Source organism: Chrysemys picta, chromosome 1, assembly GCF_011386835.1.
Source record: "Chrysemys picta bellii isolate R12L10 chromosome 1, ASM1138683v2, whole genome shotgun sequence".
NCBI classification, from domain to species: domain Eukaryota; kingdom Metazoa; phylum Chordata; order Testudines; family Emydidae; genus Chrysemys; species Chrysemys picta.
This window is the reverse complement of record NC_088791.1, coordinates 68217717-68242091: the sequence shown is the minus strand read 5'-3', so window position 1 is coordinate 68242091 and position 24375 is coordinate 68217717. Positions and strand designations below refer to the sequence as shown.

At 41.8% G+C, this 24375-nt stretch overlaps 1 protein-coding gene across 13 annotated transcripts in view; it reads right to left on the bottom strand.

Moving 5' to 3' along the window:
• Positions 1 to 2210: 2210 nt before the first annotated feature.
• Positions 2211 to 24375, bottom strand: part of TBC1D15 (TBC1 domain family member 15) — a 77470-nt gene continuing 55305 nt past the window's right edge. For all 13 annotated transcript variants that reach the window (XM_065572900.1, XM_042860117.2, XM_042860115.2 and 10 more), the window contains 5 exons: positions 23701 to 23800; positions 23141 to 23238; positions 5102 to 5218; positions 4361 to 4447; positions 2211 to 3579 (listed from right to left, as the gene is read on the bottom strand). In XM_065572900.1, the coding sequence (XP_065428972.1) occupies positions 3361 to 3579; positions 4361 to 4447; positions 5102 to 5218; positions 23141 to 23238; positions 23701 to 23800 (621 nt within the window). In that variant the 3' untranslated portion in view covers positions 2211 to 3360. The remainder of the gene's footprint in view (positions 3580 to 4360; positions 4448 to 5101; positions 5219 to 23140; positions 23239 to 23700; positions 23801 to 24375) is intronic.

Here is a 24375-nt window from a genome sequence, read left to right as displayed (position 1 = left end):
TTAATTCACGTGCAGACCCTTTTTTATCTTCAACACACCAAAAGTGGCAAAGATCTATCAAGCCAATGATTAGGTCATTACAGCAACTGAAAGGCAGAGTTTAACCGAAGAAAGTTGCAACCTTCTTTTAATGTTAATAACATCTTCTGTGTAATAAAAATAAGCAATTTAAAGAAATGATTGAAACAATTCAATCTGAATATAGTCTTCCTAAACTTCTAATATACTTACGTTCACCATACTATTCAAATTTTGCTGAGAAAGGAGTAACACCTAGCACAGTTCTAAACCACATTGCAGAAGTTCAACATTTCTTCTGCAACCACCAGCTTAGTCATTGGCAGCTAAAAAAGGAGGCCTGATACCCCAGATTTCCAATGGCATTTAGTGGCGCACTCAAAGATTGCCTTTCTATATTTTCCATAAATGTGTTGAAATATCCATGGATCACAGGACAGTCTTTGATTTAAAGATAGGATTTGTTTTACACAACAAGGATGGAGACTCAATTTACAAAAGCAATTTGAAGGTGGCTTTTCGCAATTCAAGGGGCTTGACAAATTACAGGCTGAAGATATTGTTGTTGCAATTTCAATATGGCTTGATTTAATTAACAAAACACTGGAACCACACAAAGACACTTCAAATATATGATTCTGAGCCAGCAGGGCTGAATTAAAAAATAACTGTCAGAGCATGAGCCCATATGAAGATACCTGGCATGAGGAAGAATAAGCTTAATCCTAGCTCATGAAACAAACACGAGTTCCTTCTTTTCTACCATTTAAAGTCGAAGATCCAGATTTGTATCCCAAATATATATTTGCAAAGGAGGTTTTTCAACAGTTCATTATATCAAAGTGTTGACAATAAGTTCACAGAAGCCAGGATATGTTGAATTCAGAATTTTATACAATTCTGAACACCTTTGCATTTCTTCCAGCCAGCTCAGCATCAATGGAACATGTTTTAGCACACTCAGATTGTTTTTAAATTTTGTAATAAGGATAGGTTTTACAAAAGCAAGTAAGTTGGTAAAAGATACTGGTATCTAAGGGCAGGGTGAAGATTGCTAGGCCTACCTAATTATCAGACTGAGAAACTGTATTCTTACATTTTAATGAACAGAAAGGCGACTATTATAATTTGGAAAATGTGTGCCTCTTTAGGTTTGAGAAATACATACGCATACACGATGAACCACACAATATGCCTTTTAAAAAAAAAATCTTTGTGCATCTGGGAGGGATGGGAACCTGTTCCATTGTGCTTTTTCAGTGGCTTTTTCATGAAAGAAAAAAGTCACAAAAATCCTGCATATTACACTTTGGGGACTTTTTTTGCGGGGGGGGGGGAAGGGTGTCTCATGATACAGAATACATGAGACAATGGCGAAGAACTAAGCAAAGCTTGCCATGACAGTCTTCCTACTAAAACTTCACAGCTTGTGTGTGGTTTAGCCATATTCCCTATATAACATTACTTTCACAGGGTTATTCATGCAAATATTATAGAAATATATTGTGCAAGGTTCTCAGTATTTTGCTCTAGAACATAGGAAAGCAGAACTCAGTTAAGTAATTTGATACTTTTAACTCATGTAATATACTAGAACAAATAAAGCATTAGATTTTCTGTTATGTAAAAAGAATTACCCAAAAGGCCAATGCTCAAAAGGGAACAAAGGTATCGTGATGCTTACAAGCAATTTCCTGTAAAACAGGAAATTAAAGACTGTGGAGATGCTGAGTTCTGAATGCTTCACTTTTGCTGAATGAGTTTTTTAGTTATTAACTGATGAGAGATAACACACTGATGATATTAAAAACAAAATCCGTACTGATTCAACTAACCCTTTGCCATGTTTGCTCACAACAGGTGTGAGAAGTTTAAACAGGTCTCAAGTCATTGCAATGATTTGCTTTATCTACTGAAGCCTTTGTGTGTCAATTTAAGTATTTGCTTTGGACACAGTACGAGCATCATTTATAATAGTAAGATGCTCCAAAATAGGAGGGGGAAATACTTCCTTTGCCTACCCACTATCAACAATGGCTTTGAGATGAACAATATGTTCTACTCTGGAGAAATCTGATTTCTCCATTGCCCTTCATTACCCATTCAAAACAAAATTTAAGTGACTTGGAAACTGCCATTACCTATGTCCCATCTTCTACTTGTTTTCTCATATCAACAACCAGACAACTAAGTTTGTTCTCTAAATATGATTTAATTAAAAAACACTAAATTGGTTTTGAGGTTTATTTTATAATATGTACATTAGTTGCCAAATAACAATGAATATATTGAATCAGTTATGTTAAATACCACAAGAAAATCATACAGCATGGCATGGTATAAACTCACACTGCCTTTTTCATATACAAAAAAATGTTTTATTAAGATCATTGTGATTACTATTTTCCAAGAGTTTTGTACCTGCTTTTAAATGTCCCAAAGAGTCTGACATAGAAACAGTTTAAGTAGGAGTTTACTGATCAGTTAATATACTACTAGCAAATTTAATAAACATTATTGGTAAAGATAAACTTCGCAAGAAACTAATTGTAAAATTACACCAGGTGTAGGACTGATCATACCCACAAGAAATAGTAATTATTTAGAAAATAGTTTTCAAAAAGAGCCCAGGTTGAAATTGTTGTGTATTAATTCGATCAAATTGACTAATGAACAGTCAAGTTTATTCAAATATTGAAAATATGCCTATTCTTTTAGTATTCACAAATAATTGCTTATGTAGATAGTATATATATGTGTAAGTGAAGAGATGTTAAATGTAAAAAATATATTGTTTATCCATTCCTGGGATACACATAAGTCATAACGTCCATTTCAAATGTACATTCAAACAGCAACAAATATTTTTGTAAACATTTGAGAAGGAAAAACCTCTGTTCATTTACAAAATGTTCCTCTTCTGGAAATCACCATCTTTTCAGCATGGAAATGCTGTACAGGAGCTTCAGTTCACTCATTTTGAATCTGATCAAACCAAAGAATCACCAAAGCTCAGAATAAGAAGTCAAAACTCAGCAGATGCATCATTCCCAAATCACCCACCTTAGCCATTTCCAGTTCATCACCAGAAAAGAAATGCACTTTGCTACAAAAATAGTAAGGAATGTTATTGAAAACAAAAGGCTATTTTGGTAGAAGTAACTACAAAAATAATTAGGTCAGGTCATGTTGTAAAGCTTTAATGCAAGAGCATTACAGTACAGAATTTCTTTCCAAAACCTTAAAGCTTAATCAAACACCAAATTTTAAACATCCACCTCTCAAGTGCTTGAAAAAAAGAGCTGCAGTAAAGTGTCTCTTCAAGAATTTAACCAAGTGTAATTATGTAGGTGTCAATCTTTGGGCACTATGTGTCACAGCCATCTGTTGTGCGTTCTCTCTTGTTCCGTTGGCAGCAGTTACAGGCATTGAGAGATTTTGATATGTTGATGCAGAACGACTCATCACAGTAACACTTTCATCTTCTCCAGTGTCCGAATCTGGTGTTGTAACAGCACTGGTCTCCATCCCCAGGACCTCACCAACTGCTTGAGGCAATTCCTATAAGGAGGAAACATTTATCATTATATTTTTTATTCTATTAAATAAATTAAGTTGAAGAGTTAATTGAAACACATTAGCAAGCATTAATGACTTCTTTAAAGCACTTCTACAAATAAAGTATAATCTGTAGTGAAAATATGTTTAAATATTAATTTTGCATAAGGGTTGATTATTTTCAAGAAAATTGCCACCTGCTATCTTTGCTCCCTGAAAAGTTCTTTAAAGGTGATAGGGAAACCTTTATCCCACAGTCTAAATTATATTCCTGTAATTATCAGATTAACATTGCTATTCATATTTGCTCTGAACCCAAAGTATAAATCAAATCAGCCATTATAAATTTCATAACACTGCCTAAAACTTTTTCCACCAATCTATCAATACCCAACTTTTCAGCACACACCAAAACTAACTCTACGTGCTTTTAGTCCAGTAGGCAGCAGGGTAACAGAATCCCTCCCCACACATCGAAAGTTAACTCACCTGTATACCAGCTAATCTAACCCGAACAAAGTAAAAACAACCTATCCAAGAGCAAAACTCCAGCTTTTTTCACACAATAAGACACTTTTGATACCAAATGTACAACTCTTGCCTAGACAAGTGTATGAAGCTTTTGTAAATATCTAATCAAAGGCTGACAGCAGATTCCCATCACATCCAAAACCTGAACTATTTCAAAAGGGACTATTTCAAAAGCTATACGTGTATATGAATATGAACAACTATGTATTTTTTTTACTTTCTCGAATACTCATATACTTTAAAATAACTTTACCTTGCAATTCATCATCTGGATAGAAATTGCTTCCGCTTTACAGAGTATATCTTCCACATCAATTTTCATAGACAGTTCATTGATATGCTAAAAATATATTCACAAAAAATAAGAATGGCAAATAATAGACTAGAAAAAATATGCTGTTGCATTAAAATAATAATATTCTCCTCTATTGTAAGTGCCACATTGGAGTTTAAGGGGTCAAACCTGCAAAATGCTCAAAACACTGCACATGCATTGATAAACAGGAGCTGAATGTGCTCAATCTCTCACAGCAATTGGTCAGCATTTTATAGGATTCTTAAAATGAGTCCATATCAGAGTTCCTTATTCTAATGTAATATACAATAGCATATCACACATCAGGCAACCCTAATTGCCAGAGCTGAAGAGGTAATAATAAATACATTTATAGAAGATGAAGTAAAAATGATTTACATTTATGCAACTTCCTAGGTGGTTTAAAAAGAGTAAGTGCTAATATTCTATCTACTAGAGTGACAATATTATTGACACTTATTAACACAACACTAGAGGTTTAACCTTTTAATATAGGTGAAAAATTTCTGATCCATAATTATATTTGTTGGGTTGCCTTGCCCCTGAAAGAGTTTTGGAATGAAGTAACTATAACCACTCAGACACACTGTACATCTACATCCTTTTTCAGTGTAGAACCAGAAAAGAATCCATTCAAACGGTTAATTTACACTTAAAATTAAGAGCCTCAGCAGATACCTTTAGTATTTCATTAAAACCATAATGCTTGTCCATTATTTGCTGCTTTTCAGATTCCAGGATAGCACAACAGATGAGAAGATGAAAATTCTGGCAAGGCAACTCTGTCCACATTACCTGTTAAAATATTAAAACTGCTTTTGAAATTGGAAATGAGAATTTATGCCTTTCTTCTGAATATCAAGAAAGACATTGAAGTATAAAAACTTTTCACATTTAATAATAATATAGCTTCAGTATGCCTTCTAAGCCTAATGGTTTAATTAAAAAACAAGCTCCTTTTTTAAACCAATTAAATATTCCTATCACTGGCTGAAAAACAGTTAGTGATAAAGTAAGTCTAAGTAGTTACATGCTCAGTTCATCAAGACCATCGATCCGCTGAGGATGTGTACAATGGATACTATCAAGCCCAATGTGCTTTCATGGTCTTACTAATGCCTGCTGGTTGTCCTAGTTCAAGAAAAAAATCTCTTACTCAAACAAGAGGACAGGTAATTGTGTACAAAACATTTATGAATTCTAATTGTTTTACGTGGCTTGACAGGTCTTGGTATAAAGCCTGAAGAATCCAGCAAATTGGCAGAAACGCTTACTGTGCTTTCAAATCTTTACAAAAGGTTCTTATAAGCCAAACTGTCCCTCCAGCCTCACCCCACCACTCCAGAACAACAAGCCTGAAAGTCAAAGAGCAGACATGCAAAATAATGGCTTGCTGCTTCGGGTCAAATACTGATCAAAGAAACAACAGAAAACCCCTGAGTTCAATGGGACCAAGATTTGACTCTTTGAACACAGTACACTTATAAGTATGATGGCTTCATTTTTACATTAGGATTGGCAACTAAAAGAGTAGATTATAACAATTCTTTGAGGGAAGGGGGAAATCAAAAATGAAAGATCCAAACTTGCAAAATCTACGTGCAAGATTAGTACTTATTCAAGTGAGTAAAACCACCAAAGTTAATGGGACCTACTCCCTTAGCAAAGATTACAAACAAGAATAAGAGTTCCAGAAATCAGGCTTTGTTTAGATATGACATGGTGAAGGGGGAGAGGAAGGTTTGCATAAAATAAGGTTCTGAAGTTGCTGCTTTCCAAAAGGCCCGCACAGGTTTATTTCCCCCCAAAAAAGAGTATTTCACTTTTAGGCATTAGAGTGGGTCATCACTGCAAAACCAAAGAAAGAGGGAGGCTTTGAGGAAAAGGAAACTGAATGGTAAGTAAGATCAGGAAGGACATTCCAGGCACAGATGCAGCATGGGGGAAAGCGCAGAGACGGTTTTGTAGAACAGAGTATACAAGTGTATGTGAACAATTATGATCAGATTTTTTAATTTAAGCCAATCTTTTTGGTAGTTTCTGTAGCAATCCAGCATTCAATATTTTTCCATTATATCAGCCATCTTGCATTCTTACATGAATATTTAATAAAAGAGGATATTTTCTAACTAGAAAACTTAACTGAATATCCTTCAGGGAACAGTACAGAAATGGTTAATCAAAGATATCTTCTGTGCCAGGTATTTTTCCCCATATACATACAGGCATGATGGCGATCAATAATACAGTCAAGCAATATTCTTAACATGTTTGAATGAAAGAGTGGCCTTCCTGACAACACCTTACTGCATTTTTACTTTTACTAGTGAAACTTAAAGCATTTTACAAACATTAACTAATCAATCCTCAACACCCCCTTTGCGGGAAAATTGAGGCAGAATGATTAAGTGACTTGGCCCAGGTCACAGTGATTCAGAGGTAGATCCAAGATGACAAACACAGGAGTTCCTGATTCAGAGGTCCAAAATCAACCCACCAGACTATGCTATCCAAAGACTGCTTGGATTCTGTGAGTCTAGACTGAGCTCTTCATATTCTAGAAAGACAACTTTTTAAAAAACGGAAGCAAAAAAACTGAAAACTACGCTAACCATACAAAGACTACTACCTAAAAATCTAGAACTGGAAGCTATACAATTATATATAATTCATTACTTGTATTAAAGTACTGCCTCATAACCCCAGCGCAGACCAATGTCACATTGTGATTGTATGTCCAGTGGCGGATTTAGAGTTAGTGGGGCCCTGTGCGCAGATCATTTTTGGGCCCCCCCACTTGGGACCCAGCCAAGAAAAAGAACATTCTCTTATCTACCTCCCCCTAACCTGTTGTTCATTTTTTTCTTCATCCTCCTATATTATAAGTAATGGGAAGTAAACGAAAATAAAGTGAGGTACCTTGATTGGGGCCGGGGATTGGGGTGCAGGAGGGGCCGTGGGGGTCAGGCTCTGGGAGGAAGTTTGGGTGCAGTCTCAGTGGTTTGAGCATTGGCCTGCTAAACTCAGGGTTGTGAGTTCAATCCTTGAGGGGGCCACTTAGGGACCTGGGGCAAAAATCTGTACTTGGTCCTGCTAGTGAAGACAGGGAGCTGGACTCAATGGCCTCTTGGGGTCCCTTCCAAGGGTGGTGGGGGGAGGGATAGCTCAGTGGTTTGAGCATTGGCCTGCTAAACCCAGGGTTGTGAGTTCAAAAATCTGTCTGGGGATTGGTCCTGCTTTGAGTAGGGGGTTGGACTAGATTACCTCCTGAGGTCCCTTCCAACCCTGATTTTCTATATATTCCAAAAATATCCTTTTGCTGTATTACAGGAAAAACAAGTGATTTTCTACTACAATAACTTAGATGACTAGAGAAAAACACAAGAGTTCTGTCTCTGAGATTTTCCCAATCTACATTTAGAAAGTAAATGTTCTCATTTAGGTATAAGCAGCAGTACTCTCAGCAACAGTCAGGAGTCCAATTTTGTACAACTCTCAGAGCAAACAAAGGCAGCCTCAAAAGTGTTCATCGTGTTAAGAGTCAGCAGAACAAGCAAAGGATGTGATGTTCTGCTCCTCTGATTCCAGCAACTGCTTCATTCTCTGGAGTGCAGTAATTCTGATCTTGCCAAAGAACTCTGCAGCAATCCATTTATATTAAAATTTTTTCTCCATGTCTTTGGAGACCAATTATCCCATTTTCTTTCTTCATGCAGTTTATGGGAACCCACTGGGCCCTAGGAATTGAAGGCCTACAAACTATGACTTTTCTGGGATCCTCTCCTGAGAAACTGTCAATGGACAAAGGCCATGTTCTACACTGTACACCTTTTGCAGTGGCATGTAGGGTATGTGTAGCTACACACTGCAATGAAAAGCAGGTGTCAATGAAAGTCCTCAATTTAAATCATGATTGATTCAGAGCACTCAGATTTGAAGGTAACTATTTCCACCTCTCACTAAAATAGGATCATACGTAGTTCGCTGAAGTCAGTTCTGACCATCTGACCAACATGACCATCATGTTCCCATTTGGAGTGGGATCAACACTCAGTTTTCACCACCTCCGGCACTAGTAGCCAACCACTTCTAGTGACAGTGTTGTAGGTTTTTTCCTAACTAGATGATTTGTTGTTCAAAGAAAATTCCCCTCAAGGAATGTGATTAAAATTCTAAGTTAACTGCTCTATTTCAGAGTCTAGGGCAACCAAAATAAATTCATCTTCTAGGCAACAGATAATGTTTACAATAATCACACTCCAATCCCAGTGTATCAATCCTCCTGACTTTTTCTGGAGTTCTAGGAAGCAGCCTTGATGGCAAGAAGATTTCAGCTAGAGACAGGTTACTTTTTACTACTTCCTTTATTATTTATTCTTATTTAACAGCCTCATGTACCTCCGTGACTCCCTTTGAAAAGATCAGTACTGGGTGAGCACATCCTAAGTTTATGCACACCCAACACCCTGGGACTATAAGGTACAAGTTGATTTAGTAGTATCTTCCTCACAGGGATGCTAGCCACCCCCAGCTTATAGGAGGACAGGATAAGAAGCCCATCTGGTAAAAACGGGGAGGGGGGGGGTTGGAAGCTAAAAGAGGGCATTTTGGGTATCAGGTTGCCGCTGCAGAGCTCTCTTCCCATAAACCACAGGAAAAGAGGTCCAAGTTCTCAAAGACAACACAACTACCACATACGTGTTCTCCTTTCCTTTGTCAGGAATTGGAACAATGATACAGAAAAATGGAGTTTCCCTAAGTGGTTTCTGAATTTTATCTGAATGTAATCATGTCTTCCAGTTAGTTTGGGATGTTTGTTTCTTTAATACACAAAGCAGCACAGCAATTCTGAGATATGTTATGCAGAGCACGAAATCCTTTGCATCAAAGAGTATTATGCAAAAACACCAAACCCTTCTGGAAATCATCCTAGTTGGAGGTTTTTGGCAAAAAGTCTAAGGTGAAGCAATTTCTGCCCCGAGAATATTTAAATAATTGAAGTTTTACATTTAAATCAGCACTAGAGACACATGAAGCTCATTCTGCCAGAACAGCAACCACTTCCAAGATTTATCTCTGCAAATGTATTTATCATAGATCTTTTTCAGATTGCTGCTCAACTCACTTTTACTCAATATTACTGTTTCATTAACTGGAGCCAAACTGAATACTCATTTCAGTGAAGTAATCCTCCACTTTTTAATCAGCTAACCACTTTTCAAGTAGTATTCCTGAGCAATGTTGCCACTTGTTCATCTTTTGTAGTGTAGATCTACATAGGTAATTTCAGGTTGGGGAAAAATTACTTGCATATGGAATTCTCTAAACATATTTTCTTTGTACAGCCACACTGATCTCCTTTCCTTCCCTACTTCTTCAGATTTGTACAACTAGTTTAGAAGAGGCAGGGAGGAACCAAAGGTGGTTATGGGCTAGTACCTTTTATAACCATGTTGGAACATCTGAACTGTAGGACAGTGTTTACATTACTTTAAAATGGCTCTGATAATAAAGCCTAGCAAATGACTCTTACACTGGGAAAGTGAAGAGGCAATATATTTTGAGAGCTCAGTACTGGTAAGTAATCTTTCATTGTTGTTTGAATTTTTTATTATTACAAACAGATTAATATGTTATTTCCAGTAAGACTGCCTCAAATCCCTAAAGTTCCACTTTAGCAAATATCTTGCAAGCTATATTTAATGAGATGGGCATACAGTACTACATTTATCTCTTCTCAGTCTCAAGTGTTATAAGTGCACTCCTGTGAGAAGCAAGCACTAAACCCTCTTGAAGGCTGTACTGTACATTACAAAAAAATGCTTCTTCTATTTTCCTTCAAATGTTTGAAAATTTTATTTGATAAGTCATTTAACACGGCTGTCTTTCTACAACTTAAATCAATTTATTACCAATTCCAGAGCTGTAACTGATTGACCTAAATTATCTTTCTGGGAACTTAGTTACCTTAGCAAATGTATTTTTCAGAAAAATTCATCCAGTTGGCATTTGGCAGGGTGACTGTTCTTTTCTGATACAGATTTTCATTTAAAGATATAAAATATTTCATTGACATTATGAGTGGCTCTACTCAAACCTTTTTCTACAGGTCACAGCATGTCCATTTTATAGTTATTTTGCTTGTTTTTTCTATAAATTAAGTTTCGCTGCCTTTTCTCCCAATTCCAAATTCATGCTTTAATACAAATAATGAAAACAGTTTAGATTTTCTATCCTTACAGGCCTCAGGTCTAGTTTTCATCAGTTGTGCTAATAATTATTAATGAAGCAGAAACTTTAAGGAACCTAGGAGGGAAGCACTTAGAAGTCCTGAGGAAATTCCTCTGCAGAACATCCAGGGCTGAAAAGAACCAGAAGGGAGCTCCATAATAAAATTCCCATCACACCCCTTTTGGACAAACTCAAATAGAGTGAAGAATTTCTAGCTCCAGTCATCCCTGCCCAAGTATCAAAGAGGAACATTGCCCATGTTTTGCAATACCTTGAAATGATGGTGATAGGGTGACCAGATCACCCAAGTCAAATATCGGGACGCGGGGGGAGGGAGGGAGGGTGACGCGGGGGCGGGGCAAAAAAAAAAAAAAAAAACACCCTTCCTCCACAAGCGCTGGAGGGAGGCCCAGGAGACGCAAGGGAAGCGCGGGGCCAGGGTGAGTGAGAGTCCGGCCTGGCCCCGAGCAGGCAGGACTCAGTTGGGTGGTAGGGAGAGGAGGGGAGCAGCCCGCGGTGCCAGGCGGCGGCTGTTCTCCCCCCCTGGGCAGTGGGACTCGGGAGCAGCCGCTGCTGCAGCTCCCACTGCCGCGGGGGGAGGAAGCAGCCGATGGCCAAGCTCAGTGGCTGCGGCTCTGGCCCCTGGGCCCGAACCCCCCGAGCCGGGGCCTGCTGCGGGGACCCAGCAGTGCGCACGCTGCGCCCAGCCCCTGGCCAGTCATGTCTGGGCTGCTGCCCAGCTGGTACTATCCCGCGGCGGCCCTGGAGTGGGGGCAGCAGGCCCCATCCCCCCCGTCCCGCTCGGGTCCCGCAGGGGAACGAACGGGGCTGGGCTGCCAATGCCTCCGCCCCGGGGCCGCCGCGGGATAGCACCGGCTGGGCAGCAGCCCAGACGCGACTGGCCAGGGGCTGGGCGCAGCGTGCACGCTGCTGGGTCCCCGCAGCAGGCCCGGGCTCGGGGGCGCCAGAGCCGCAGCCGCCGAGCTTGGCCATCGGCCGCTTCCTCCCCCCGCGGCAGTGGAAGCTGCAGCAGCGGCTGCTCCCGAGTCCCGCTGCCCGGGGGGGGGGGGGGAGACTAGCCGCCGCCTGGCCCCGCGGGCCGCCCCCCCTCCTCTCCCTACCACCCAACTGAGTCCTGCCTGCACTGGGGCCAGGCCGGACTCTTACTCACCCCGGCCCCGCGCTTCCCCTGCGTCTCCTGGGCCTCCCTCCAGCGCTTGTGGAGGGAGGAGGAATGGTGAGCCTGGGGAAGAGGCGGGGATTCGGGGAGGGAGCCAATCGGAGGAGGAGGGGGTGGAGTCGGGGCGGGGGGTGCGAGCACTTCCGGGCTCCAGGCTCCGGCGCATTTCCTTGTTTGTCCAGTGTCCCGACCGCACGTCAGTCGGGACGCGGGACAAACAAGGAAATATCGGGACAGTCCTGATAAAATCAGGACGTCTGGTCACCCTAGATGGTGACTTGGAAGAGACCTTGTTTGAAAGGCCAGGATCTTATATTACTGCCACTGGGTGCCAATCTCTATGGCAAATGTTTGCTTGGTGGTGTTCTCAATTATCCCATCACCAATGAGCCAAACCTCACAATAAGAGATAGGTAGATTTCCTTTAGCCTTCATTAGGCAAGACAGATGGCAGTTTGACTGGGCCAGCTTAATGAGCAACTTAGTTTTCCTGGTCCTGACAAACAGCAGAAACAGTTTTGATGCTTTCTGTAACAATGCTTTGCTTTTCAGGACTTCTTGGTTGACAGACTGTTAACACTATGCTATTGATAAAGAGACTCAACTGACAAAGGACAGTTTGAAACTTCTCAGGGATAGCACAGGAGTGGCTTATCTATTACAGATCAAGTGCAGCAGCTGCCTCTGCGTCTTCTCTTCTCAGGACTCGTACCGTCTTGCCCGACAGAGCAAGAAGACTCCGCATGTCAGCCGAACTGATCGGAGCTCTTCGACGTTCATATTCAACCGTGCTTTGTCTGGGGATCACATCCCCTGAGTCCAGAGGACACCGATATGCACCCCCAAGCCAAGGTCCAAGGTGTCCAACACCAACTCGATGGAGTGTAGAGGGTTGCCGAATGGAACCCCCTCCAGGATTGTCCTGTGGTCAGTCTACCATTGTAGCGAGGTAAGTATCGCCTGGGGAATGTAACCATCTTTTCCAGGGGGTCTCTGGAATGGGAATAGATCGTCGCCAGCCATTGTTGCAGGGGCTGCATCCGGAGCATTGCATGGCGGACCACATAAATGCACGCTGCCATGTGGCCCAGCAGGTGCAGATAGACCCTGGCTGTAGTCAGAGGGAACGCACGTGATGAAGTTCGTCAACATGTGGAACCTTTCCAGCGGCAGGAACGCCCTGGCGCAGGTCGAGTCGAGGACCACTCCAATGAACTCTATCCTCTGCACCGGCACTAACATTTACTTTTTGTCATTTACCAGTAGGCCCACACAGTGGCACGTAGCTTGAAGCACCACGACATCCCTTTGGACTTGAGACCTGGAGCTGCCCTTGACAAGCCAGTTGTTGAGGTACGGGTAGATCTGGATACCCCAGTGCCTAAGGTAAGCCGCTACCACTGACATACACTTGGTAAACACTCTCAGTGCTGTCGCCAGGCCGAACGAGAGGACTACAAACTGGTTGCTACCGCTCCCAGCTGTAGCAATCCCTTTACCTCCTGCGGGAGGAGACTCTCGTGAGAGGGGTCCCTGACGAGGGACAGGGAAAGCGGGTGGAAAGGGGGGTAGAAAGGAACTGGAGGGCATAACCCTCTTCCACTGTGCTGAGGACCGATCGGTCCAAGGTTATAGCTGTCCAGGCAGGGAGGAAGGGGGAAAGGCAGCTGGAGAACACAAGGAAGGATGGATCCAGGGAATAGTCTGGTAGGTCGCCCTCAGGGCCTCCTGCTTACTCCGGGTCTAGGCCGACTGGACAGAGGGTGGAGGTGGGTGGCTCAGACGGCGCTTGTAGCCCTTGGCTCATTTATGGGGCTGGTCCTGCCAAGGCTGGCTCCCCTGGCCCTTGGGACGTAGAGACCCTGGGTCTTCAGGGTGGTGTGGGAGTCCTTGAGGCTATGCAATTTGCAATCTGTTTGCTCTGCAAATAGGGCCTGGCCGTCGAAGGGCAGGTCCTGTATAGCCGGCTGGGCCTCTGTGGACAACCCAGAAAGGAGCAGCCAAGAGGCTTGCCACATGAAGATAGCGGAAGCCATTGTGTGAGCAGCAGTGTCTGATGCCACCTGGAGTGCTGCCCTGGCTGCAGTCGTGCCCTCATCGAGGATCGCTTGGAACTCCTTGGAAGCCTCGGGGAGCGACCCTTCAAACCTGGCCATGGCTTGCCACATGTTGAAGTCATATCAGCCAAGGAGGGCTTGGTGGTTGGCTACTTTTAGCTGAAGGCTGGAAGACTAATAAACCTTATGTCCGAAAAGATCCAGCCTCTTGGAGTCTTATTTTTTTGGGGGTGGTCTCGGGTTGTCTCTGCTTCTCGTGGTTAACCGTCTTGACCACAAGAGAATTGGGGGTTGGGTAGGAGTACAAGTACTCATGCCCCTTGGTTGGCACGAAGTACTTGCATTTGTCCCTTTTAGAGATAGGGGGTCAGGGAAGAGGGGGTCTGCCACAGGGCATCAGTGATCTTGGAAACCCCTTCATGAAGGGACAGAGCCACCCTGGCAGGAGCAAAGGAGCATAGGACGTCAAACAGAGTCCAAGGGCTCCTCCAATTCCTCTGCCTTAAGCCCAAGATTAGAAGCGACCCTCTTCAAAAGTCCCTGGTGCGCCTTGGTGTCATCCTGAGGAACTGGGAGAGGAGGCCCCGTGATAACCTCATCTGGCGACGATGAAGACGAGGACAACGCCGTGGGAGCCTCCACATCAGTGGTGGGTAACCTGCGGCCCATTAGGCTAATCCCCTGGCGGGCCACCAGTTTGTTTACATTTGCACGGCCGCCTGCAACTCCCAGGGGCTGCGATTCGCCATTCCCAGCCAATGGGAAATGCGGGAAGCGGCAGCCAGAACATCCCTGCAGCCCGCACCACTTCCCGCAGCTCCCATTGACCAGGAACAGCGAACTGCGGCCACTGGGAGCTGTGGGCAACCGTGCAAAGGTAAACAAACTATCTGGCGCCCACCAGCTGATTAGCCTGACGGGCCGCAGGTTGCCCACCACTCTTTCATGTCCACTGGTGGTTCAGCAACTTCCTCCTCGGGTCCTCCTGGACCTGTGGGGTTCTACCCCCTGAAGTCTCAAGCATCTGAGGGGGGACGGTATACCGAGGCCGCTGGCCTCTCTGAGGCTCCCAACACCAATCAGGCAGTGTGGGAAGGCTGGGTGAACCCCCAAGAGTACTATTGCATCAAACAGGAACAGGAGCTACTATGGGCCAGTTGCCGGGAGGATCGTCTTGAATAGGACGACCTTCCTTTTGGAGATGGGCGATGACAGCCTGGCAATTGGCAGTCTCTGGTGTCCGATCGGTCCCGGGCCCTTGAAGACTGTTGGGGGCTGGTCCCGGAGTTCTTGACGGGTGCTGCATGCCTCAGAGGTTCTGCGCCAATCTACTGGTGAAGTACGCCTCGCATCCCATGATCAGTGCCACCGGTTTGGGGACTGAAGAGAGCTCTGCTGAGTCTGCCTCTCCAGTCCTGAGGGGTGGCGGCTGCGGGCAGGCGAACGCTGGCAGGACATCCCTCTCAATGGGAAATGATACCGCTGTGGCGAGGACACACGCATAGGTCCCAATGCGGGTTTTCCCCGAGACCAGGGTACTGCGGGAACCAGTGAGGGCGTCACCAGGAGCATCAGGATCTCCTAATCTGCTTGAAGGGCTTCAGGCAGCAACGGCACCTGAAGCTGGTAGGGGCCTGCACCGCTATCTGGAGTCGCAGGCAAGGCATAGGATGGGCTGCACCACTCGACTTGAGCTGGGGCCCGACTTCCTGAGGGGGATATTGAGCTGCCCTATATGGGTCTTGGCTCTCCCTGCCCTTTCCTTTCCCTTGTGGGAGGTAGGAGATCTTCCCCTCAAAGTCTTATTTGGTTTCTGGACAGGAGCTGTGGAGGGAGACCGGTGCCGGCTTGTGGATGGCGCCGGGGGAGCACTACGCATGGAGGCTACGGTGCTCGGTGTGGAGTTGGACCGCGCGCTGGTGCGAATGCTGACTCCATTAGGAGTGCTCTTAGATGGATATTGAGCTCCTTCTTTGTCCTAGGTTTGAAGGACTTGAAAATATGGCACTTGTCACATATGTGCCCTTCGTCTAAGCACCTTAGGCAGCTGGTATGTGGAGCACTGATGGACATTGGCCGTTTGCAGCGATCGCAGGGCTTAAAGCCTGGGGACCGGGGCATGACCCAACCCCCGTCTGGGACTAACAAAGAGTTTGAGAACTACTACTAAGGGCAACTAAGAAAACTACTAACTATATATATATATATATATATATATAGTTATATATATATATATAACTATTTTACAGGATTTCAAAGTTCGCAACAGAGAATGAAATAACGCTAGCTGAAGCAGCAGACGTTGCAGCACTGTCACTGGTGAGAAGAAGGAACTGAGGGTGCAGGGAGCTGGCAGTGCCCCTTATACCGTGCCATGCCACTCCAGAGGGCACCAGTGCCGGTCCCTTAAGGAGACTGCTGAGGGAAAAACTTCCTGCCAGTGCATGTGGTGCGCACACACCCCTAATATGGAATGGACATGATCAAGCGCTTGAAGAAGAAATAACACTTCCTTATTCACTTTCTCCACACTGTTCATGACTTTATAGGCCTCTATCACATCCCCCCATCTCCTTAGTCATCTCTTTTCCAAACTGAAAAGTTGTTTTTTTAATCTCTCCGCATATGGAAGCTGTTCCATATCCCTGATCATTTTTGTTGCCCTTCTTAGAATCATAGAACTGGAAGGGACCTCTAGAGGTCATCTAGTCCAGTCCCTTGCACTCAAGCCAGGACTAAGTATTATCTAGACCATCCCCGACGGATGTTTGTCCAACCTGCTCTTAAAAATCCCCAATGATGGAGATTCCACAACCTCCCTAGGCAATTTATTCCAGTGCTTAACCACTCTGACAGTTAGGAAGTTTTGGTACGTCTTCCATTTCTAATATATCTTTTTTGAGATGGGGTGACCAGAACTGCACATAGTATTTAAGGTGTGGATGTACCATGGATTTATATAGTGGAATTATGACACTTAATGTTTTATTATCTATCCCTTTCCTAATGGTTCCTACCATTCTGTTAGCTTTTTTGACAGCTGCTGCACATTGAGCACATGTTTTCAGAGACCTATCCACGATGACGCCAAGATCTCTTTCTTGAGTGGTATAAACTACTGTATATACTCGATCATAAGACTGTTCGTTTATAAGATAACTTCCCTCCCCCCCCCACCAGATGGATAAGTAAAAATGGAAATTTTTTATAACCCATTCATAAGCCAACCCTATAATTCAGGGGTCAGCAAATTTTGGCTCCCAGGCCATCAGGATAAGCGGCTGGTGGGCCGAGATGGTTTGTTTACCTCAAGCGTCCGCAGGCACGGAGGTAAACCTAAGTAAACAAAGTGTCCCGGCGCGCCAGCTGCTTACCCTGATGGGCTGGGACAGCAACTGGTGGGGAAATTTTTTTGGAGGGGGGGAGAAGCTGGGAGTCAAGGGAGTAACCCCTGTGACCACCTCCCACATGACCCCACCCCTAGCCTGGGACCCCCACACTCTCCCCATCCCATCCCTTCCCACCTTATCTGGGGAGGATGTCTTGGGCCTGGCTGGAGCTGTTCCGGCAGGCGGGGCAGCGCGGCTGCAGCCTGCTCTGGTGGGCCAGACCGGTCGGTACGGCCACAGCATGTTCCAGCGGGCTGGGCCGTTGTGCTCCGGCGGGCCAGGCGGCACGGCCACAGCCTGCTCTGCAGCCTGCCAACCCCAGAGCTGCAGCTGCTTTGGAGGCTGGGGGGAGAGCAGCGTGGCCAGAAATGGAGAGACTCTGGCCCCGCTGGCTGTGCTGCCTCTCCTTGCTCCCTCTGTTGGGGGGGAGGGGCTGTGTCCCACCTCTCCCTCCCTATACCCATTCATAAGCCGACCCCCTTCTCTGGTGCTTCCCTTTTTTACTAAAAAAATTCGGCTTATGAACGAGTATATACGGTAATTTAAATCCCTCATTTTGTATGGATAATTGGGATGATGTTTTCCATTGTGCATTAATTTGCATTTATCAACACTGAATTTCATCTGCCATTTTGTTGCCCAGTCACCCAGTTTTGTGAGATCCCTCTAATTCTTCACAGTTTGCTTTGGGCTTAACGATCTTGAGTAATTTTGAATCTACAAATTTTGTGACCTCACTGTTTACCACTTTTTCCAGATCATTTATGAATACGTTGAACAGCAGTGTCCCAGTACAGATCCCTGGGGGACACCACTATTTACCATTTATTCTTTCTTCCTATAGCACATGAAGCTATTGATTCATGAACTAATGTCCTGCACCCAGCATTTCTAAGATAAAATATACTACTCTCAAAACATAAATGGAACTACTTTCACATTTTTAATCGGAATTTTCTACACATCTTAAACTGATAACATTTAATTTGTATCAAACAAATGCTAATTATAAAGGATGGTGTATACAGGTTTTTTTTTTTATATATAATTTTTGTGACTTTTTTTACAATATTTCCATTTTGTATGCAAATGCAATATGAGAACATTCCAATATTATACTGGTAAACACTGAAACAATGTACTCAGGTGTAACTAACAAACTTTTCTATAAAAAATGTATACATATATACATGAGTCAATTTGAAAAGACCACTTGTTAGCTCTATCCCATTCCAAAAGTTTTAGAAAGATGTGTAAACTCTCTTCCAGCTTACTCTGAAGAAGTTGCTTAATTATTACAATTACACAGTAAGAATGGAAAGTAGTAGTACTTTGGTGTTGAATGCCCTCTCACACTATTCTATTACATGTTAAAATATTTTTGCACAGTATGCTTTACTTGACTAGTTCAAGTAAGAACTCTCACACAACCTACTGTATTTAGTTATTACAGGAGCATGAAAAAATAGGTTTACTCCACGGTTATAAGGTGATCTTGAAGCATTTAAAGTAAGGAGAGACTGTCAGCCTTAAACTCATAGCCAATTCAGAGTTACAGCAGACCTTTCAAATTGCTGTAAACACCTGTTGTATTTAATTTTACTACCATATAGAACTCACTTATATGCTGTGACAAGTTTTATGAAGGATATTCAGCTCTATACAGGAACATGGGAATTGTTATAATGGATCATTAGTTTTATGCTGTTGTGTCCAGAAATCAATAAAGTCCTAAAGCAAATACCACACAGAAGGCAGACATTTACTAGGCCAGTTAAACAATACTATATTTTGGTGGGAAGAGAAGACTGGTAGCAGGGAAAAGGCATAAGCAATTCCTTCGTGAAACCGCCTGGTGCTCTGTTTGTGCTTTGATGCCAGGGGTTTGATATTAGAAGTAATTTCTATCCTAGCTAGCACAATTATAGTTTCTACTCTATTTAAGATTCAGGGTCACTGCTATTGAAGCTAAAAGAATAGTCTATTTTATTCTTGCACAATTGTCACTGCAATGCACACAGCCCTTCACTAGAACTGCATAAATCTGAGTGATATCCAAACCAAAATCAATTAAAAATGTTTAATTACAATGCAATTAACCTTGAAAGTTTCATTTCACTAAGCCATGACAGATTAAGAATTTATTTCAAATATCTGATACTCCTTTTTGTAATTAACCTCAATCCTTTCTTTAAAAAGAAAATGTGAAAGGGTTGATAAATATTATAAACTGTATCAAAGTGAATTGCATGCAGAGTCCACTACTGTGCTAATTTTCTTTTAACTCTGCTGTTCTCACACTATAAAATAAACACACATTGACTGCTACGCAAGGATGTTGCTAGCAATCAAATCATTGCCCACCCATCTTCAGTATACTCTAATTTCCATGGTATTATTATTATTATTAAGGTCCTAATTCATTTGCAATATTGCAGAAATTGTGGATTCCGAAGTATTAGGCTTTCACCGTAATTTTGCTTTAAATTAGCGTACTTCGCACAGTCCACAATTTTACGTACATTTTCAGGTTTGCAACACACACTTTCCCCCCCACTAGTACATTAAATAATCTTAGAGAGTTTTGGGTAGGGCCCTAACCAGGGTGGGACAGCCAGCCAGGGTGCATACTGGAGATGGTGGTCAAAAATGGCTAAAAAACAGTAGGGGGCAGAGCCCTGCAATGGGCATGGTATTGCCATTCTTACCTTCTGTGCTGCCGCTGGTCAGATACCCAGTTCTGAAGGCAGTGGTGCCAACAGCAGCAGCGCAGAAGCAAAGGGAGCAATACCACGCCCGTTGCAGGGCTCTATCCCCTACTGTTTTTTTCATCATTTTTCTACCACCCCTGTGCTCCTCTCTGCCCCCAGCTTTGCACCCTGGATAGCTGTCCCACATGCCCTGCCCTGATCATGGCCCTGTAGCTGCACCAAATTGTCTGGTTATCAAAAAAAATTTGAAGGCATAACATAATAGTTGAGTTTTTATATCGTTCCAGCAAATTTTTCTTAAACAAATACATCTACTGTGGCTTTTCCAAATTACTGCTAAATGAGAGCAAATGAATGTGCTGGGGCTTATCCCTATCCTATCCATGTACACAGCTGCTAGCTGTTGCTTCTGTTCCAGACTTCCTGTTGTTGTTTCTGATAAGTCTTTCACAAAGCATGGAGAAGGGTATTACACATGAGCTCCTCCAGGGGAGCGCATGACAGTAATGTTACATACTAGCGGATGCGAAAGGAAGTGAAACCAACTAACAAAAATTAAACTGAGCATATACAAGTGCTATCAAAATGAACAATCTCAAAAAAATTGAGAACAAGGCTTCCCCCCCACCTTCTGACTTTTCAGATACAGTCATCTTAGGGGTTACTTATGTCCACTGCTACCTCACTAGGTATGAATATTTGTAATAAGTACTAACACAAAAGTCCTAGTTCACCACTGTCATTCAAGTCTTATGTCATTTGAGTTGCACCAGCATAAAATGGGTTTAAACACAATGGTGAATAAAGCCCTTACATGTGTTTAGGACATATTGCAAATACCCATGACGTAACAGTGGAATGGTCCAACTCTGCTAAATCACACTTCTGTCTGAAAATATTGCATTTACTGTAGACAAGTAACCCCTACTTTCACTGTATCTGAAAGAAGTTTGACTTAAGAAATGGAGTATTTTTCCTGTTTGCAATGTACATTTGACAGCACTCTATTCTTGTATCAGTAGAATGGCCTGGCTATAAAACTGGAGTGATGTAGTGGCGAATCAGGCGCTAACTTTCTAAAAGAAAGGCAGTAATCTTCAGATGGAGGAAATTTTGGCATAAATGCCACAACCTGATTAGATGTTAAATGGGTTTTTGAACATTTTAAAAAGCAAACTAAGCATGTGATTTTTAGCTCCGCTTCTCCTGGTAACAAAACTGAAAAATAATGTTTGTACTACATTTTTTAAGATGCACTGGAAGGACCCAACACATTATTTTAGTAGGATTCCACCAATATCTTAGATGTCTTTATTCATTAGTTGAAAGGGTTTAGAATAGCAAAAAACAATCAGTACAGAAAATTAAAGTGTCTGTATACACACACACTTAATATTTAGATATGATATAGAGATGTTATACAAAACTGACATAAAATGTCAAACCAATAATTAGTATTACCGAGTTTCAGATTCCTCTATAGACTTTTTAGAAATATCTGTACGTTTATATAGTTCATTCGGAATCAACAGTGCTCAAAATGGCGTTATCCTGAACTAGATTTCTCCAGATTAAATTTTGAGGGTCTGATCTTACAGCCTCTTTGTGCACAGTACAACACACTGAAAGAAAACAATAGCAGTGCTCACAGCACACAACTTAATGAAGATGTTATTGAGGATATTAAAAAAAAAAATAAACCACCAAATATGAGAGAGACAAACAATGTAAAACTGCTACATCAGAACAGTGTATTGGTCCACTCTCTGGTAACTTGCTCAGCAGATGCTTCAAAAATGGTGGGGTGAGGAACCTCAAAAAAACATAAAATTGCCAGCGTATAGTGTTACACCATTGGGAAGGGAAAAGGAAAGAGGGTGGAAAAAACTACTTCCAAACTCCTCTTTTGTGATCACCTTATGCCATGAAATAATAGGCTAAATTCTTTTGTATTTGTGAATTGTGGTTCATTAGTAAATGTTATTTATAAAGTTATCTAATCATTTGAAATTCTGATGAACTATTTGCCTCAATAACCTCTTAAGGCAGAAAACTCCATAGGCGGACTTTACATTGGCTAAAAATTATTTCCTCTTTGCAGTTTTAAATTTACTGCCCTTCCATTTCTTTGAATGACCCCTTTTTCAATTATGGGATAAAGTGAATAAAAAAGTGTCAAATCAGTTTTTATTGTAATAATAATTGTATATACCTCAATCTGGCTGTCTCCATTTTTTTTCTGTTTCAGGCCAATTATTCGTTTTATTTAATATCTTTCTATTGCCCACCCTTCTGCTTTGTGCCATTAATTGAGCTATTTTATTTATACAGTCTGGACCTTTTCTATTATCTACTATTCCCTTTTTGAAGTAAGTTGATTATATATTTGGGGTAAGATCATGCTAACATTTAATGTGGTGTTGTATTTTATTTTGTATTTCTCACTTTTAAAAATTATATTCAAGATTTTAATTTGTTTAATTGGCATCATCAGGATAATTCCTAGACCAACTCAGCCCACAATAGTATCCTACTCACTCAGAGTCCATCAGTATTTCCATTTTTCCAGTAAGCATTGTCTTATATTAATGTACATATTTCTGGCATTGTGCAGCCCAATTACCCAGACTGATTAGAACCCCCAACAGTATTTTACAACCCCCTCCACTTGGATTAACTTAGTTAGTTTTGTGTTGAAAGAAGTTTCCTTGTCTCACTATTCACTTCATCAGACATGTCATTTATAAAAATATGGAACACGTTTAACCCCAGTACCAGTCCTGGGAATGCCCCACTAGACTTTTCACCTTTCTGAGAAGCAGCCATTTATTTTGGCTATTTCCTATAACCTAACCAGTTTTTCAACCCTGACCTGAGCATTACCAGAGCATCGGTGGTTATTTTCCTTAAGAGTCTTTTCTGATGGATCTCGTCAAATACTTTTTGAAAAGCCAAGTAGATTATATCCATCATATCACTCCAGTATTACAGTAACTTTAAAAGTCTTCTTATAGGTTAGAGAGGCACAATTTATCTACAAAAGCTGTACTAGTTTGTCCCCATCATGTCAAATTTATCCCATTGTTTTACTACACTGCCTTTGATTTTGCTTTCAAACATCTTCCATAAATATCTAACTATGTTCTTACCTCCCATAATCGAAGAATATCTTGAAAGCTAAATTCTCTTTTAAATCGGATCAGAAGCCATCGGAAGCAAAAATAAAGGTATCCAGAGTCTTGAGATTCTAGGAAAAGAATGTCACATTTCTTATGAATATCAAACAAAGAAAATATGCATCTTATAGGGCTGTTATCCTGCCATCAATTTGTAAAACTAAGTCTCCAATAAAATCAGTGAGAAGTACTGCTTAAATATCAATGGCATGACATAGTTCTGTTATATTTTGCTATCCATGAAAACCAATTAAAAAAACCTATTAAATGTTTTTAATTTGAATATTTATTGTTCATTTAGGACAACAGCGTACCTAGTGATACATTAAGGACTCTGCACTCTAGGGCTCAGAGAAATAAAACAGGAAGTTTCTTTTCTTTCAAAGGCATTGTACTAAAGCCAAATTATTAGAATGCGGCAGTCCTGCATTAATAATGTAACAGATTCAGGTTGGAAAAGTGTGTAAGGGCCCGTTAGAATGTCTATGCATCTCTCTCTAAAAGTAAAAAGTTGTTTGAGTTATTACACATACCTAAGTAACTGCAAAATCCACTGTCTAGCAAGCGAAGCAAAGTACTCAGTTGAATTAGCTGTGTCTTCATACCCTGCATTTGTTCCTCAAAGTTCTCGTGCTTGATGGGAAATAATTTAGCACTCTGTCAGGTATTGATACTGGTAAATAGTTCACTAGGTCAAATACTGTTATAAACCACAAAACTATTATTAGTTTACATGCAAGTTAAATTCATTGTCCTGGTAACAGAAGGTCAGACCCTTTAACTGTTTCACATACTAAGCGTTTAAAAGGATGGAGCCAAGTTCTGGTAAATTTTTGCCTTCAATTGGAAGCTTAAAGCAATAAACAATGAACTGTGTCTCTGGCTCAGGGATATTTGTACTTAATCTTCCATAGTCATACTTACACTGCAACTTGGATACAAGATTTGGAGTGAATAAATTCATCTGCCTCCAAATTGGAGCTAGAGAGTTGTAGGCAGGAATAGACAGACTAGAGAAAATTATTAAAATATTATCAGAGGACAACTGCGAGTATTTTATTCTAAACCATTGTATTTGTGTTTCACAACATCCCATATACAAAGTTGTTCTTGGAAATGAGCACTTGTTTAAATTAATAAAAATTGTAAACATTATATTACCCTACAAGAGCTGGGGCATGTAAAAAATTCATTTTTACAGTATATCA